The sequence below is a fragment of the Punica granatum genome, chromosome 5 (genome assembly GCF_007655135.1).
Source record: "Punica granatum isolate Tunisia-2019 chromosome 5, ASM765513v2, whole genome shotgun sequence".
Taxonomy (NCBI): domain Eukaryota; kingdom Viridiplantae; phylum Streptophyta; class Magnoliopsida; order Myrtales; family Lythraceae; genus Punica; species Punica granatum.
This window is the reverse complement of record NC_045131.1, coordinates 1,584,236-1,600,684: the sequence shown is the minus strand read 5'-3', so window position 1 is coordinate 1,600,684 and position 16,449 is coordinate 1,584,236. Positions and strand designations below refer to the sequence as shown.

The 16,449-nt window shown below is 39.8% G+C and overlaps 2 protein-coding genes across 4 annotated transcripts; one reads left to right on the top strand and one right to left on the bottom strand.

Annotated features, from left to right (window-relative positions):
- Nucleotides 1–229: 229 nt before the first annotated feature.
- Nucleotides 230–1,201, bottom strand: LOC116207794. The gene has a single exon (XM_031540888.1). The coding sequence runs from the start codon at nt 1,199–1,201 to the stop codon at nt 230–232; it is 972 nt and encodes a 323-aa protein (XP_031396748.1).
- An 8,947-nt stretch (nt 1,202–10,148) lies between these two features.
- Nucleotides 10,149–16,196, top strand: LOC116209548. Of its 3 annotated transcripts, none has more exons than XM_031543210.1 (5): nt 10,149–10,727; nt 11,909–11,997; nt 12,161–14,086; nt 14,540–14,726; nt 15,435–16,196. In XM_031543210.1, exons 1-5 carry the CDS (start codon nt 10,667–10,669, stop codon nt 16,052–16,054), a joined length of 2,883 nt encoding a protein of 960 aa, XP_031399070.1. In that variant the 5' UTR covers nt 10,149–10,666; the 3' UTR covers nt 16,055–16,196. The 3 variants fall into 3 exon arrangements, with proteins under 3 accessions (XP_031399070.1, XP_031399069.1, XP_031399071.1); XM_031543209.1 differs by having other exon boundaries at nt 10,152–10,727; nt 12,161–14,095; XM_031543211.1 differs by lacking the exon at nt 10,149–10,727 and adding an exon at nt 10,788–11,730 and having other exon boundaries at nt 12,161–14,095.
- The last annotated feature ends 253 nt before the right edge of the window (nt 16,197–16,449 follow it).

The window sequence follows — 16,449 nt, the reverse complement described above, 5'->3', positions numbered from 1 at the left end:
CCAATTTATTAAGGTCCGCAGGTGATTCGGTATGGGCTCGTGCTGCAGTATAATTCCCTGGGCCTTGAAAGGATTGTTGGGCTGGCTGATGGTGAAAACCCTGTTGGGCCGACTGACCGGGCCTCCATTGCCCACGATTCAGTTGGGCTTGACGCTGATGGGATGGGCCACCCGAATAGGGGTTACCCGGGCCTTCTAAAAACGAAAACCCGACTCCTCCTCCTCCTCCTTATTTGCTCTGCAGAGTCGAGAGAGAAGGCGCCGAATTCCTCACACCCGGCCGAGAGCCACCAGCAGCGGATCCCTTCGGATTTCGCTGGTCGGAACCTGGATACCCATTCAGCTGGTAGCAAGTGGCCCGAAAATGGCCATTCCGACCGCAGTAATCGCAGAACGGGCGGCTTCGAGGTTTGCTTTCTCCTCTGAAATTGCTGAAATTAGGGTTGGGGTTTGATCCCCCACCAAAATCGCGACTGATTTTTGCTGCAAAACCGAGCGATTCTGAAATTGTTTCTCTGCCGTGTGTGATTAATCGTTGTGCCTCGTCGTTTGCTGCAATCGAATGTGCCCTATTCGCATTTGGCAGTGGCTCCATGCTCAAAATCTGAGAACGGATAGTCTGGAACTCGGGATTGAGCCCTATTAGGAACTGATGTAATTTCTCCTTTTCCTTGTAGGCCATTAGTCGAGCTCCAGCATCACACGAACAAACGAGTAAATCGAGATACATATCTAATTCATCCCAGAGACTCTTTAACTTTGAATAATACTCTGAAACTGATCTTTTCTCTTGTCTGAGTAAACAAATATCAGTCTTAAGCTGGTGAATTTTTGCTTCATTACCTTGGGAAAATCGTTCCTTAAGATCGTCCCAGAGAGTTTTTGCATTTCTCGCTCCTGCCACTGAGTTCTGTAAATCTTCGTCCAGGCGATTGAAAATCCATGAGAGGAGCATCGAATTACAAGTCACCCACTGCTCATGGTAAGGTTCTCCTTCTGCTGGTTGTAACACTTTTCCTTCGATAAAACTGAGCTTGTTCTTGGCCTGAAGCGCTGTTTGCATTGCTAGAGACCAAGTATTGTAATTCCTGCCATTTAGTTTGCAGGAGATAAGCTGTGTGCCGGGACCATCAGAGGGGGTGAAGAGATAAACCGGTGGTATGCTTCCACTTGATTCACTGTTATTTGCTGATTTTGTCATGGTGATGGTAAACAGGGAGATGAACAGAAAGAAGAAGCTCAGTGAAAGACAAGAGAAGGATGACGCTCAGTGAGCAACACTGGCAAGAGAAGCTCGGCTATTCTGGCCGGCAAAGATGACGAGACGGCTGGCCTCAGGACCACCGCTCTGATACCATGTCAAGAAACGAAATTGAGCAGAAGAACTTGGTATGTTTTCATTAATTCGATGTATATGTATACAGCCAAGTCCAATCGATAAACGGAAAGTATAAAATATGGCTAAACTAGTGACACCTAAATATGGAAAACTAGGATATGTACATAAATTACAGTGAGGAATAAATCATTCCATAATATATATATATATATATATAATGGCCTAAAAGCTTAGGTAAGCTGGAAGAGGAGATCAAGAGATGATCAGACCGTAGGGCTCATCACATGCTTTTCCATGACAAGAAAACAACCTGCCCGATTTCCGTATCGGAATTAATTATTGCCTTCGCCTAACAATTTATGTGCTTCCCATTCCTATGCTATGGAATTGATGATTGTCCTTTCTTCCCGTTTTGAGCAATGGAAGTGATGATGAAGAAAGGGAAGTGTTGTGGTGGTTTTAGAGAGTTTTGTCGTTGATCGCTGTCCCAAATGCTTTGGAGGACGGCGCCACTTGGTGTTAATTCCCATTTGCATGTATGCATTATTGAGCCAATATTAGTTGATTCAAGCGATTCGGATTTTGTTCCGCTTGAGTAAAATCTCGGTCTCGGGTTCGAGTTCTTGTTGATGCAAAAAAATTCACGCTGTGAGAGATTTATCGAAAAAAAAATCAATCAAACAATTAACTGGGGAACGTTTGATTGGTCGGAAACAGAGACATGAAAGAGATATGTGGACAGTCCTTTTTTGGAGATGGCATTGTACGGGGGAAAGTGTCGCAAAAATACCTAATTATTTTCCACGTGAAATTCAATTTTCAGGGGACGAAATTAGCATGCATACATCAATTTCGGCCCCATTTGATCAGCTGATCGACCATTTGTGTGGTTATGGCGCTATTACCATTTTATTTTTAAAAATTTGTAATTATTTTGATCTGTATATTAATTTCGATTTTATTATTGTTTCTTATTTCACGTGAGAATTTCGTTTATGTATCAAACGACGGACATTCATATTATACCCAAGCAAAATATGGAAGACAAGGATTCATATTCATAATTTCGACGAGAGTCACGAATAACATTCATTTCGAGTATTGCTCGAGTCGGTTGGCTTGCAAGTCGTTGGACTTATCCTAGGATTTCCATTTCTTTCATTCTCCTCCTAAATGTATTAATAGTTTAATACTCTCATCTTTGGCGATATTTTAAGGGTTTCCATACGTGGCCCATTCTTATATAGTTTACCAAAAAATTATATATATATATATATATATATATATCAACTTTTCTTTCATCATTTCGTGTTTTGCACGCCAAGTACACGTTGATGTAACAAAACAAACGAAGCGAAGATGTTGATGAATGTTAAGCCAAAAAAAAAAAAGGATGTTGATGAATTAATTGGTCCCCTCAGCGATAATAAGGGGAATAACTAAGGGCTTTATAAAGCAAAATCAAGGAGATCAGGCATGATCAGCTGGACCAGCAGGGGATAGCAGCCCAAGCCCTGTGATTTAAAGTTCAATGGGCTTTATCACCATCTCTCTGCAGCATCGATCTAAGACATCATTAATTTACACATAGCAACTATATATATTCCTGGAATTAAGGATCCAGCACCGATCCTTAGTTTGTAGAATATTCGAGTTTTACTAATCTCCATGGTAAACATGATTAACCAGCACGACCGCCCATAACTCTTCTCTTACGTTCTGTCATATTTCCATTGTCAAGTCTTATTCGAGCCAATATGAACTCGAGATATTTTGAGGAACTTTTGATTAGACGGATCAATTGACTTATTCATACAAATTATCTCAAGATGGAGTCCTACCTCAATTTTATCTCCAAATTCATATCCTCTCTAAGGTTAATATAATTAACTGATAGTGAGTGTTATCTTAGCAAGTTTAGAACGAACACATTCATGTCACTTAAGTATTGTTTTTCTTCCTTTTTTTTTTTTTGGGTTTCCCTTAATGGGGTTAGACACGACCTACCTATTGTTTGATGTTGAGAGCCGCCCTTTGTCTTGCCTTTTAAAGTCATCTAGAAGATATTTGATGAAGAATGAATTAATATTTAAACTTCGACGGTTCAGTTTCGTGGATGAGTTACACAAGCAGCTGCTTTCTAGCTAGCTCTGCCAAAAAAGCAGTATTGACTTCGACTCCATCAAATTAATTATCTGGCGGATTCATCAGTTTTCCTTTCAAGAAAGATAAATTATTTTACGATAACGACGCAATCTGTTCATCGATCTCATTACGTGTCTAACGAAGAAAATGATATCGGTTTAGAATTCTTTTTTCGAAGAGAGAGTAATCAAATCTTCCAAGAGAAAGGAGGGGGCATGCATCGCTAGGATTCGAGAAACAAACTTTGCATAATTCGATTTTTGTCAAAAAGGGTGCGGAAGGTGAATTCGATAATTAGAGGGGCCGTAATAAAAAAGTAATCATAGTTTCGGCCTTTGGGCCCGTTCGGGCTCCATGGGAGAAAGATATGAGAGGGGCTTGCTTTCTCATGGTCAATCTTTTGCTTTTTTTAACTTTTCTCCTTTTTCAATTATGGATTATTACTCTGATTAAGCAATGGCCATCAACCCTTTAGGTGAGACTTCCCTTTCCTCTTGTTCCATTCTTCTTTTTCTATATATATAATGCACAGCAAAACATTCTACTCTCCTACAAATTGATTTTATGCTTAGCAAGAGTGAAGAAACATATAGGTTAGATCCAAGAGGCTTGACATGTGTTCTTTTTAAATCAAAATCTTGAATTTGAATATTGTAAATGGAGAAAATTTATTACTAGAAGAGCTTTGGTCCTTTAATTCCTCGGAGGGACCTATCTCGAATCCAAATTAGTCATGACTCATTGGACTTTTAGATCCCGAGCGCAGCGTATCAAATTTAAAAAGAGAGAGGGGGGAGAAAGCGTGCTAAGTGTTTTAAAAAAAAAAACTCTTGCCTTTTAATTTCCTCGACAAGATATAAAGCCATAAACACAGTCACAATATTATAACGATGGCGATAGAACATGGGAAGCCAATTCAATTCTTCATAGGTCCGATGTTGGTTTGATCATTTTCGGTGAGAGAGGAGATAGATCAGAGCCCATGCCTCCGTCTCTTTAATTATCATATGAGAGGACAAGAAAAGGGTTATCATGGGAATCGATCCTTCACAAGAATATATGGGACTGCATTTATTAATTGATCGGATGACATTAATGGAGAAAGGAACAATAAACTGATGAGCTCTTTCCACAGTTTCTAGCTTTTTTTTTTTTTTTTAAAAAGAGACGAATTAACTAGAAGCAAATAGTCATGAATGAAATGGAATTATCATTGGTGATTGGGGGGCTCCATTTTCATTAATTCCCTGCTCTCTCACACATGCATTCTTTCTCACTCACCAAAGAGAAACCTATAGAACAAGAAAAAAAATGATGTTTTATCTAATCGGATTATTAAAAAAAAAAGAATCATATTCTCGTGAAATTTTCAGTTTTTTTTTTGTTATTCTATACGGACTCTATTTGCAAAGGTGGCCTCCATTTCGCAAAAATTACAGGTGATGGGATAAAATGAAATGCGACTAAACGCGATGCCAATAAAACATAAGTAATATAATTAATGAGAGAGATGAACGTGATTGCACAAAGTGCCATCATTGAGATGCAAATGGGAATGTCCTCGATGAGCCACCTTTTACACATTCAATGAAACCCTTTTAAGGTGTGGGGATTGGAGACAATAATCATAGCTGCCATATTGCAAATGTATGTATGTTTGTGTTCCTTATAATGTAGTTAGAGCTAGCTATACTGACGGATAGAGAAAAAGCCTTTTGTGTCGGTCCCATGTATGCAGAAATAAAGGTGACGAAGAAGAAGAAGACGATAAAAACCTTAATCAGTACATTCAGTGCCACAGATACATGCATACATATATCAACAAAAGGATTATGCATGCATGCAATGGGTAATTTGGGCCTTCGATTCCATGCATGATGACTTTTAGAGAACTTACTTTGCTTGTTTCGTAAGCTTCCATTGATTATAAGTTTCGGTTATCAAAATGGCAATTAAAGAAGCGACAAAACTAAAGTTAGTTGTTGGTGCTCAATTTCCCCCTTAATAGTTAGTATCACGACATAATCGTCCTGACGGATCACATGTGTAAGATTAATTTATTGATTCACTATCGATCAAAAGATTTTCTGTGACCAACATAAATTGATTGAAGTGCGGTATTTATTCTTCTTAAATAATTAAGATTTCGGGTCCGTGCCTTATGATTGGAGAAAAATTTATGATTACATGAGTTTTTTTCCTTTTTTTTTTTGTTACGAAAGGGTTCGTGGGTATAAATAATAAAATAAGAATTTTAGTATAACTAATAAAAAAGTACGGGTAGTTCCACCAAGTGTCGGATCTAGAACCTCTTAATTACCAGACAATGACTTGCACAACTGCGCTACACGCTTTTTGAGAGTGAGCCAATTTGGCTCGAAATTGAATTTCTTTTATATTACACACACATATATACGTATATAATGTAGAGTGTCTAACTTGGATTTTTATTAATAGATGGGTTGAACTTGAATTAATTGAGGTGTATAATAGAACTTCCAGATACCGAATGGTGCATGTGAAAAAACAAAACATATGTAACATTTTAACATCAATAAAACCATTTTTTAACTAACACATAATAAAAAAAATAAAATGAAATTTTTATGTAAAATTTAAATGTTTTTAATTTAAACAGTGTGAAAGAGGTTTTGTACAGAACTGTTTTCAAATGTCATATCTTTCATGTAATAAATTAGATCGTTTAGTTTTCTAATATTGCATCTTCCATCATCGATTTATATAATATAGTCCTAGCTAGAAAAGGCCATATTATATGTGTTTGCTTAGTCAAAAAGCCTACTGCATGGAGCAGCCAAGTGATGTAAGTATAGAAAATTCCATGAGTTAAGCTAAACAAGCTGCTTTGTAAATATCGTCAACAAATAGCCAATGAAATTTGTTCCATTTTGCCCGTACAATAAATGAAAACTTACATATACTCTCTGAAGTTACCATATCATATACAAAGCTCAGGTATTACTTATTGAGTTCAGTTTAGATCCCGATCGAGCCTGGCTTGTGATTATTTCAATCTATATTTACAGGCTTTAGCCTAATATTGAATTTCCATTGAGCTTATACGGGTTTATGTTCATATTCACTTAAAAACTCAAGTTAATAAGTGGTATATAAGTCACATGTTAACTCATGGATTTTCTTTTTATTTTCTGATGTGGGATTTATCTCATTTTACTTCTCAACAACCGCTTTTCGCTTATAATGTGTGGTATATTTCTGCCCGCAGGTTGTTACGTGCCTTTAAAAATCCACCCTCAATAATTGACCTCCTAGGCTCCTCTTTTATCCTCAGGCGAGAGGGACATACACGAGGTGCACTTTTGGCTGCACACAGACATATTGGGTATGACGTGGTGTGGATGCGCACATGCGGGTGGGTAAGCATATACATAACCTGTGCTCCGAACCATATTGAATTTCCACTGGAGTTGTACGAGTTTGAGCTCATTTCCATTTAAAAGCTCAAGGTGATAAGTGTTGGTACTCATGTGTAACGTGTGGTCTATTTCTACCAACACGCTGTCACGTGCCCTTAAACACCCACCCTCAATAATTAACCTCGAGTCGGGCTCATTTTCCGTGCTCGAGAGAGAGGGGACACTAACACGAGGCACACTCTTGACTGCACTCGGACATATTGGGCATGGCATGGTGTGGATGCACATACGCACGTGGATGTGCATTGGTGTAATATAGACTCTGATACCATATTGAATTTCCATAAACTTATACGGACCTAAGTCTATATCCACTTAAAAGCTCGAGTTGTCAAGTGGTGATATCAAAGTCATATATTAATCTATAAATTTTCATTTTAGCTTCTGACGTGAATTTATCATATTTTACTCCTCAACGCCTAGTCTAAACTGCATATATTAGCTCATGCTAAAATGCTCTTAAAGCTAACTACCTTTCTAGCTTATAGATGACAAATGCTTTCTTGAATATCTAACGACGCATACATATGCTCGATCAGTTACTGCCTCGCACTCTATTTCTCTGATTTTAAATGACATATATTCAACAGCTGCTTAAATATACTTAAGTTTGGTAAACACGATCAAACTTAATTAGGCCAAAGTTCTATTTAATTAAGCCCCTGAGTTTCGGCATGGGATCAATTACACAAGTTCTGGAATTATTATTATTCATCTTCCAAAATAAAGCCATCAACGTTAAAAGTCAGGATATGGAAGTTCAAAATCAACTGCATCAATTAAATTCATTGATTCAATAAATTAAAAAAATTCTAAATTGGATTAATTGGACTTTACTTTGCTAAAATATATAGTGGCCAAAGATTCTGTCTCTGTTGTTTGGTCTATGTCCTTGTCTTATCTCTACCCCCCACGCCACGGGGCTGTTTTCTTGTTTTAAGTCCAACACTAGAGTCTAAGCTACGTCGGACACCAAATATATTCTTCCCTAATCTAGTTAACCCAACGGCAAAATTTTCCCTCCACCTATTAGCATTTAAGTCTATCTTGAACACAAAAGTTCGAGTTGAAAATTGAGAGGTCGTGACACCCGACCTTTCGTAAATCCAAAGATTCATTTTCGATTTTTCAATGTAAAACGGGCTCTTTCTTGTTTAACTTTCAACATGGCCCCAGTATTTTATTTTTATATGATGACTGATTAAGGATTAAATTTGAAAATCATTGATTAAATATGTTTGCCCTTAAAGCCATCGCATATGACAACGGCGTCCTCCCACGGTTTGCAGCAAGTAAATCTTCCTCTTGGAAATTCCACCATTTCTGTCGGACGTAGACTTGACAAGTTTCAATAGGTTCCGTTAATTTATCGATTGATTACCGCAAGAATCTTAATTAGTATAGTAAGATCCCATAAATTGATGACCAAAGGAGATAGTATTCGAAGATCGAAGTCTTATCTATATGGTGCTAGAGATATTATACGCGTACCTATACCATATGTATAGTATCTCGAGAACCATGTCTACGTATGCATGGAGCAGATCACACGCTGGAGGTAGAGATATAATACGCATGCCTATATCATTATGAAACGTTCTTCATCTTTGTAGCGATGGTAAAGGAATCGTGCTCGTTAAATATCTCATGGTCTTACTCCCTCACTCTATCTAAACATCCATGCCCTCGACACATTCACTACGTCGGTTTTTTGATATTGTGAAAAAAATTGGAGATTATATCTGGTCTAGATAATTTATGCCATCGACCAAATCTAGGGCCTCAAGAACCCTCGATCATTATTATTTTGCATTTATGTTTGGAAAACGATGTCACCTTTTTGGGCTCCATACAATTAAATCAATTTTTTCGGCGTGAATCATGGTATTTAAAAGTCCAAATTGAGTCCCGACTAATTTAGTCGAACTGGGTCAGTCCACTAAGAAATAAATCTCTCATAGCGTAGATTTTATGCATTCACAAGGATTCGAACACGAGACCTTACTTAAGCGGAATAAGTTTCGAACCGCTGAGACCAATCCACATTAATAATTAAATTATATTAAATGCCTCCATTCAGTTTGCCCCATTTTGCTGGTAAGGGAAAGAATTTGCCGTGGCCCCAAGAAGTCCTAAGAACTTTCTTTTTGAGGATATTCATTCATAATTTCGCGTATATGCCTTTTATCTTTTATGGTACAATTGAAGTTGCAGTAAGTAGAAGTAGAAGGCCAAGAGTTAGGAAAAAATAAGAGCTTTCAGACCTTCACGTGTATTTAACATTTACACGAGTTGAACCATAAAAAAGGAAAGCATTTACAGAAGTTGTGTATATCCAAATTTTCTCAATAATAAACAACTTTCCATTCGTATTCTTTTATTATATAGAATGATGTACTATTCAATGTTAATCTCAACACGATTAGAATAGTTGATCGGAAACCATACTAATATACGCGAGCTAGTTTTTTATTTTTTTAAAAAAAAACTTTCTCGTCCCTTTTGCTATTCAAATTTCAAAATAGAAAGCACAAAAATTAGAAACTCTCGCCTTCCCATACGTCCCTCTCTCCTTTTCTTTTTCCTCACTTTTCGGCTAGATTCTAAATACTAATCTTTCTAGCTAGCTAGCTTCTAGTAATGTCATTGTATATATACAAACCTATTATTGAAGCAAATCCCTCCAAACATCCGAGAAACTTCCGCGCGATAGGTCATTATATGTCTTCTTGACGGAAATTATGATACAGTGTTGTCGCTCGTCCCGCGACCCGTGATGTCGAGCTGAGTTAGTCCTACTCCCAGTTGAGGATTGAGGAATTTTACCTATAGATAGAAGATTTGCCTGAATTTGCTCTCGTGTTAATGCATTGTGTTGGATGGGATCTGATCATGCAATAAATCCTCCCTGTGCGGTCCAGGGCATTCGCCTTTCCTAAAATTGGTTCCGATCGAATAGAGTATAGAGCAATCACGCACTTCGCTATCTGATCCCAGATTTAATATTCATTTTGAAATGATCTAATCTCTTTATTAGTAATAATTTAGATTATTATTTTATTGAACTAATTTCACCGGCCTTCACTGTAAAAAAAAAAAAAAAATTTGCTCCCCGGTTTAGCAGACACGTGGATGGAGAAGGGTTTTTTGTGTGTTGGGGGGGGGGGGGGGGGGGGGGGGGGGGGGGTTAGAAGGGAGTACGACATTGCCCGCGCAGAGAGTGCATGAGGGAGAGAGGGAGGAGAGGGGGTCCTATTGTCAGTATATCGGTATTTGAAAGTTCAAAAATTAGCAGACCAGCCCTCCACCATCACCTCCACCACCACCACTTCCCTCTCTCTCTCTCTCTCTCTTCCCCCCACTCTCTCCTCACCTTACAGCCTCTCTCTCTCTCTCGATCCTTCGTCTTCCCCGGGCGCATTTGAGCTGAAGCGAGCAGATCTAGGTCTCCTGTAGCTCGCCTTCTTCTCGGATACTTCGTCCCCCTTTTTCTTCTTTTCTCCGCTTTCTCTCTCCCTCTGTCTCCCTCTCTCTCTCTCTCTCTCTCTCTCTCTCGCTCGTTCGCTGCGTCCATGGCGTGCTTTCTGCCGTGACAGCCGCTCCTGTCCCCCCCCCCCCCCCCTCTCCCCCCCCTCTCTTAGAAGCTAAGCAGCCGAAGAGAGAGAACCAGCGGCGGTAGGTCCTCCTTTTCCTCTCTCCCCTCCCTCCTCTCAAATGAGTGGCCATGGAGACTCTCCGGCAAAAGAGGTCCACTGTCTGCACCGCTAATCGAAGCTCCGGCCTAGGTCCGATCCTCTCTTCCCCGCTGTCCTCACCATTATTTTTATTCATTTTCTGTTATTCGAGTGGTTCTCCGTAGCTGAGCTAGTGCTTGAACGAGGATTTCGAAATGGTGAATGGAATTTCCAGAGTCAGTTGGAGCTACTTCCTCTGCCTGTTCATCTGACTGGCAAGGAAAAGGAAAATGTCGCGATTGCTCTGCAATTTTTTTGGTCCTTTTGATTGCTCAAGTCGGAGGAATTTCTCTTCTGTCTTCTTCAGCTTTTCCTCCATTATAATGCAAACTGATCATGTTCTGGTAGCAAATTAGGCAAAAAAGGGAAAACTCGCCCAATCTCCCTCTCCCATTCTAAATCTGAAGATCAGAAGAGCTACCTGTCTTCAGAAAACCTACCATATGAACATTCAATGCTTCCTGAAGTTAGCCAAAATCGAGCTCACGCATTCAGCTGATATAACTGAGTGGAGGCTATGATTATTAATTATTCTAATTGTTGTATTTATTTGGTGAGAAAGTGCTCTGGGATTTCTGTTACTCTTACGATTTTTTTTAAAAAATCTTATTTAAATATATATTTTATGTTAAACACCCGCAGTTTTGTAAAGATGAATAGATGAGCAGCTGCTTTGCCCTTTGTTTACGCTTCGATAGCAAGGTTGGGTGGTTCAATACCTCCCTCGCTTTTCTCCCGTGGTGTCTCCATGATATTACCTTTGTTTCCGCAATGATGCCTGCTATCATGATGAGAAAAGAAATAGTGGCACTGTTTGACTATTGGGTGCATCTTAAAGCTTGACCCCTTGCCTAAGATCCTTCTTCTATGTATTGAAATTAGCTTTTCATCCATCAATTTCGGCATCCCACCGCCTTTTCTTTTATTCCCTTCGACTCTTCAGTTTCGGCATCTCGGTGCTTCCATTTGTCTCTGTTATTAATCACATGAACTTGAGTTCTCTCTCTGTTGCTCGAAATGCTCTTGACATGTTGCAGAGACTGCAATAATTGAGGTCGCACCATCATGCACCCTGTGATTATTATCCGCTAATCTCATTGACTTTCTCTCTCCATATCTGTCTCTTCCTTCCTCTTCCAGTTACCTTTGCCTTCTTTTACTCGCTTCTCTTGGAAACTTTTCCATATGATGTCTCCGAAAAATTGGTGGGCTGATAATCCTATTATTTGCAGGAAATCTGAAAACTCATAAACTGAGAAAGAGTGCCACATTAGCCTCTGACTCTGGTTCCTTCAGTAGTGGCGTAACAGACAAAGATTCGGTGAGCTATGTTTCTTGCTCTTATTTTAATTTGCTTTCATCTTAAACTTAATGAAATTGTTGTGTGGTCGTTTATTGCTGAAATCTGAAGTAACTTTATTTACTGTTGGGATAGTTCTTCTATCAAAACTGACATATATTATCATATGTATTTCGTTCTGTAGCTCATGTTGGACTTAGGGCAAAGATCATCGAGACGACCTGCTGGAACTCCGATCAAGCACTTGCTGGCAAAGGAGATGTCCCAGGAGAGTGAATCTAGACGACGGTCACAGAGTGTCATCGCAAGATTAATGGGCCTTGAGGGGCCGCCACCTCCACAACCTGCTCAGAAACCACAAAGGAGGTGCTCTCAAGAGCATCGGCTTACGGCCAAGGTAGAGAAGGTTGAAAGAAGTAGCCCTTTTTCCAGTCGCCGATCATCGAGGAGAAGCTCCCAGGAGGAACAAGAATTTAAAGATGTATTTGAAGTTGTAGAAGCTCCGAAGGTTGAGAAAAGTACTTACCGGTCCCCGGGGACTGCGAGGTCTAATATAACCTCAGAGGAAATGGCATTCATCAGGCAGAAATTCGTGGAGGCGAAGCGGCTGTCTACTGATGATAAACTTCAGGACTCGAAGGAATTCCATGATGCGATTGAGGTGCTTGACTCCAACAGAGATCTCCTGCTGAAGTTCCTTCAGCAGCCAGATTCTTTGTTTACAAAGCACATGAATGATCTGGAAGTTGCTCCTTTTCAGTCCCATTTCAGCCACATTTCAACTGCTAAATCATCAAAAGCTCACGCATGTGAACCAAATTATCATGGATTGAAATCAGGAAGAGAGAAATTGCCAAGAAAGTCAAGGAAATCTTCTGATAAGCATAAAAACAATTTGCCTGGTCACCAGAATTGTGGTTCTCCTGATACCCTGAAACCAGCGAAGTTGGAAGGAAGAAAGGACTCTGATATTGTTCCTACGAGGATTGTTGTCCTAAAGCCCAACCTCGGTAAGGTTTATCACTCTACCAAAAGCCCTTCATCACCCCCTTCACATTCTCTCCTGTCAGATAGTAGCAGTCTCGAAGATTTCCCAAGTTTTAGATCCAAAGATATGGAGCAGATTCGGAGGAAAAAGTTGAATGGCGATGTGGATTTGAAGCTCCAGTTGGAAGGGTCTCGAGCAATTGCCAAAGAAATAAGTATGAAAATGAAAGATGAATATGATTCTGGCTCCCCAAGTATTTTGCCCTTGAAGATCAGTGAATATGGGGACGATAGCTCGTCTACTGTCTCTATGAACGACTCTGCAAATGAATCTGATATAACTATATTGACTTCAACGAAGTCTTCTGACTGGAATAACCGATGCAAACATGCATCTTGTTCGACCGAATCTTCTGTGACTAGGGAGGCTAAGAGAAGGCTCTCAAGGCGGTGGAAAATGACTCACAAGTCTGAGGATATGGGTGAACTCAGCAGGGGTAGCACTTTGGCTGATATGCTCGCCACTGACCGTGATGCAAGAAGTCCAGACGCAGATTGCCACAACGGTCGAAAAGCATTTGCTAGTAATGATTTGTCTGGTGCTTTGGTTGAGCCTCTGGGTATTAGCAGCAGAGATGGCTGGAAAGATGTGTGCGTGAATAACTTGTCAAGATCAAGATCTGTTCCTTCTTCATCAAACTTTTCTGGCAGTCCTAGAGCAAACATGAGCTGCGAAGCTCCTCGCAATTGTAGGTATACAATACCTAGGGAGACAATAAAGTGGGAAAAGAATAAGAAAATAATCGGGCATGCTGATTCAAGGGATGCTTTAGCTCCTAGAAAGTTGAGATCCCGGCAGAGTGAGCGTCACCCTCGCCGCTTTATAAGAGGAGAGACAAGCAGTGCGTCAGAAGAATTTCATCCGAGGCAGAATCAACCAAAACCTGGTCTCATGGAGATGGGTGCATTATGGCTAAGTCCTGTATTTTCTGAATCATCGGCTAGCATTGTCCATGACGATCTGGCCGTAGAACATGTGAATAAATTCTCTCCAGCAGAAGCTTTATGTCCCCAGCTGTCCACTCCTTTCTTGAACTCCTCGTGCAGTGACAGAGATGATCAGGTATCAAAGGTAATGTTTTCGTATATGTCTATACATACATTTATCTTGCGATTAACTAAGAAATGTGATAACAGCATCTTCTTTTCCCTCTTGTATTGCTGTGCCAATTTCCTGAAGAAGGTGCATTTGGAATCACTATTACTGAATTTTCTCGTGTCACTTTTTAGTTGTTAGTCTGACCTTACGTTCACACTGGTTTTCTCAATACCAACGCTTTGATCATACTTAATTTGCACGAATAAATTCAGGCCTTTCCATTAACCTGCATGAAAATTTTATCCTACAAAGAATAAACATTTGAAAATGCAATGCAATACTCATGCATTCTTGAAATATTTCAATTTCCTTGGATATCTGGACCTATAAGTCCATCTATGGCGCCTGTTCTGGTAGTTAAAGGACTAGCATGGTTGGTTCCCGAATTGGAACTCTAACTAGGTTTTAGTGTTGCAGGAACCATTGGATGGGTCATCTAAAGAAATTCCTGATACCTTGCATCGTCCTGTACCTGAACTGCAGTCTCCTGCAAGCTCCAAGGAGGCTGATCAGCCCAGTCCGGTTTCAACTCTGGAAGCTCCTTTTACAGATGATCCTTCATCTGGGTCCGAGTGTTTTGAGAGTCTAAGTGCTGATCTCCATGGTAGGCAACAAGCTTCTCTTCTCCTTTTGTTCTAAACTACTCTTTAGGTCCCTTCTGCTATCATAACCATTTAATTACCACGAAGGAACTAGAAAAAATCTAATTTGTGAAAAGAGATAGATAAGCCGTAGCGGGGTTATAGCAATCATGATTACAGAATTGTCATTTTTGAAAATGGGACGCATATTCAGTTTTCCTACTGAAGCTACCAAGCAAGGACTTCAAACAATGGTTATTTCACATTTTTCCTATATTAAAAATTTTGTACAGTAGCCATTGAGCCATCAGACAAATTTATTGTAGATCGAGTAGAAAAGCAGATTAGGCTCTATGTCATCATTTCACAGCTTGTTAAAATGAAACTATAGTTCTTTATTTTTAAAATGAAACTATGGTTCTTTATTCTTGCAATCTGTTTTCTTGTATCTTATTCTTAAAATGCTTTATTTAAGCAGATTTAGCTGAGGTCATCATGGGACTAACATGGTAAAAAAAATCAGTGTCCCAATTCAATTGCCTCTGAAAACCAGAATTAACTCATAAACGGAGATTGACTTGTTCAATCCTTTCCTATGTGAAAGCCGGCATCCATAATGTGCTCTGTGCTTAATTGATAATCAAGCTCGCCATGCAATGAACTCGGTACTCCAGTGAGGGAGAGCTGCTTCTTCTGTTCCACGGATTCTTAAATATCTTTTTCCTCTACAGGGCTTCGCATGCAACTTCAGCTACTCAAGCTCGAGTCTGAAGCATATGGGGAGGGGAATGCACTAATCTCTAGTGATGAAGATGTAGGGGAAGGGCCATTTGGCACATCAGAGGACAGGGCGGCGCATAAAACTAAAGGGAGCTGGGAATCCTCGTATGTCACAGACATCTTAGTCCGTTCAGGATACGTCGATTATGACCCCGACACCTTCGTATCAAAGCTTCATTCTCTTAAGTCCCCTGTCGATCCCTCGATGTTTGAAGAGCTCGAGAAATCACACTCTAGTGAAAGTTCCTCGAGGCCTGAGAGGAGGCTACTCTTCGATCGGTTAAATTCTGGATTGAACGAGATTTACCAGCAGCTGACTGACCCACACCCTTGGGCGATGGCCATGAGACCGGCTCTGGGGTTCAAGCTGAGCAGGGACGGGCTTCTCGATGGGCTGTGCAGATCATTGGTGGGCCGAGACAAGAAAGCGAATAAAGGTACGCTAGACAGGGTTTTAATTAGCGAGTCACAGTGGCTGAATTTGGGAGATGATTACGATATCATAGGGAAGGAAATCGAGAGGCTGTTGGTAGATGATATACTAGCAGAGGTAGTCGTAGAGCTTATATAGAAATATTCTCCTGTTTAATAGCTACTTACTAGTAGGTTAATTTGCAGCCGATGATGTTAAGTACTACACGGATGAAGTGATGGGAAATGATCATTTCACGATGAAGTTAAATAATACTACGAGTATAATAATTCAGTCTTAACTATTTGCTTACACTTCTCGTGTCGCATGGCGATGATAGTGGTGTTAAATTTCCAGCGCGACCACTGGATTGGAGAAATTATTACTGGGTGTGAACAGGGTCTACGCCCTGTGCATTCTAGTCATAGTTCTGCTGCTAAAAATTTCCCTCGGATTTTGTCTAGGCTGGAAACAATTCAGATTCGAAAATTAGCACGATGGGTAAAATAAACCTATATAATATAAGTTCATTTATTTATTTATTTATATAACAT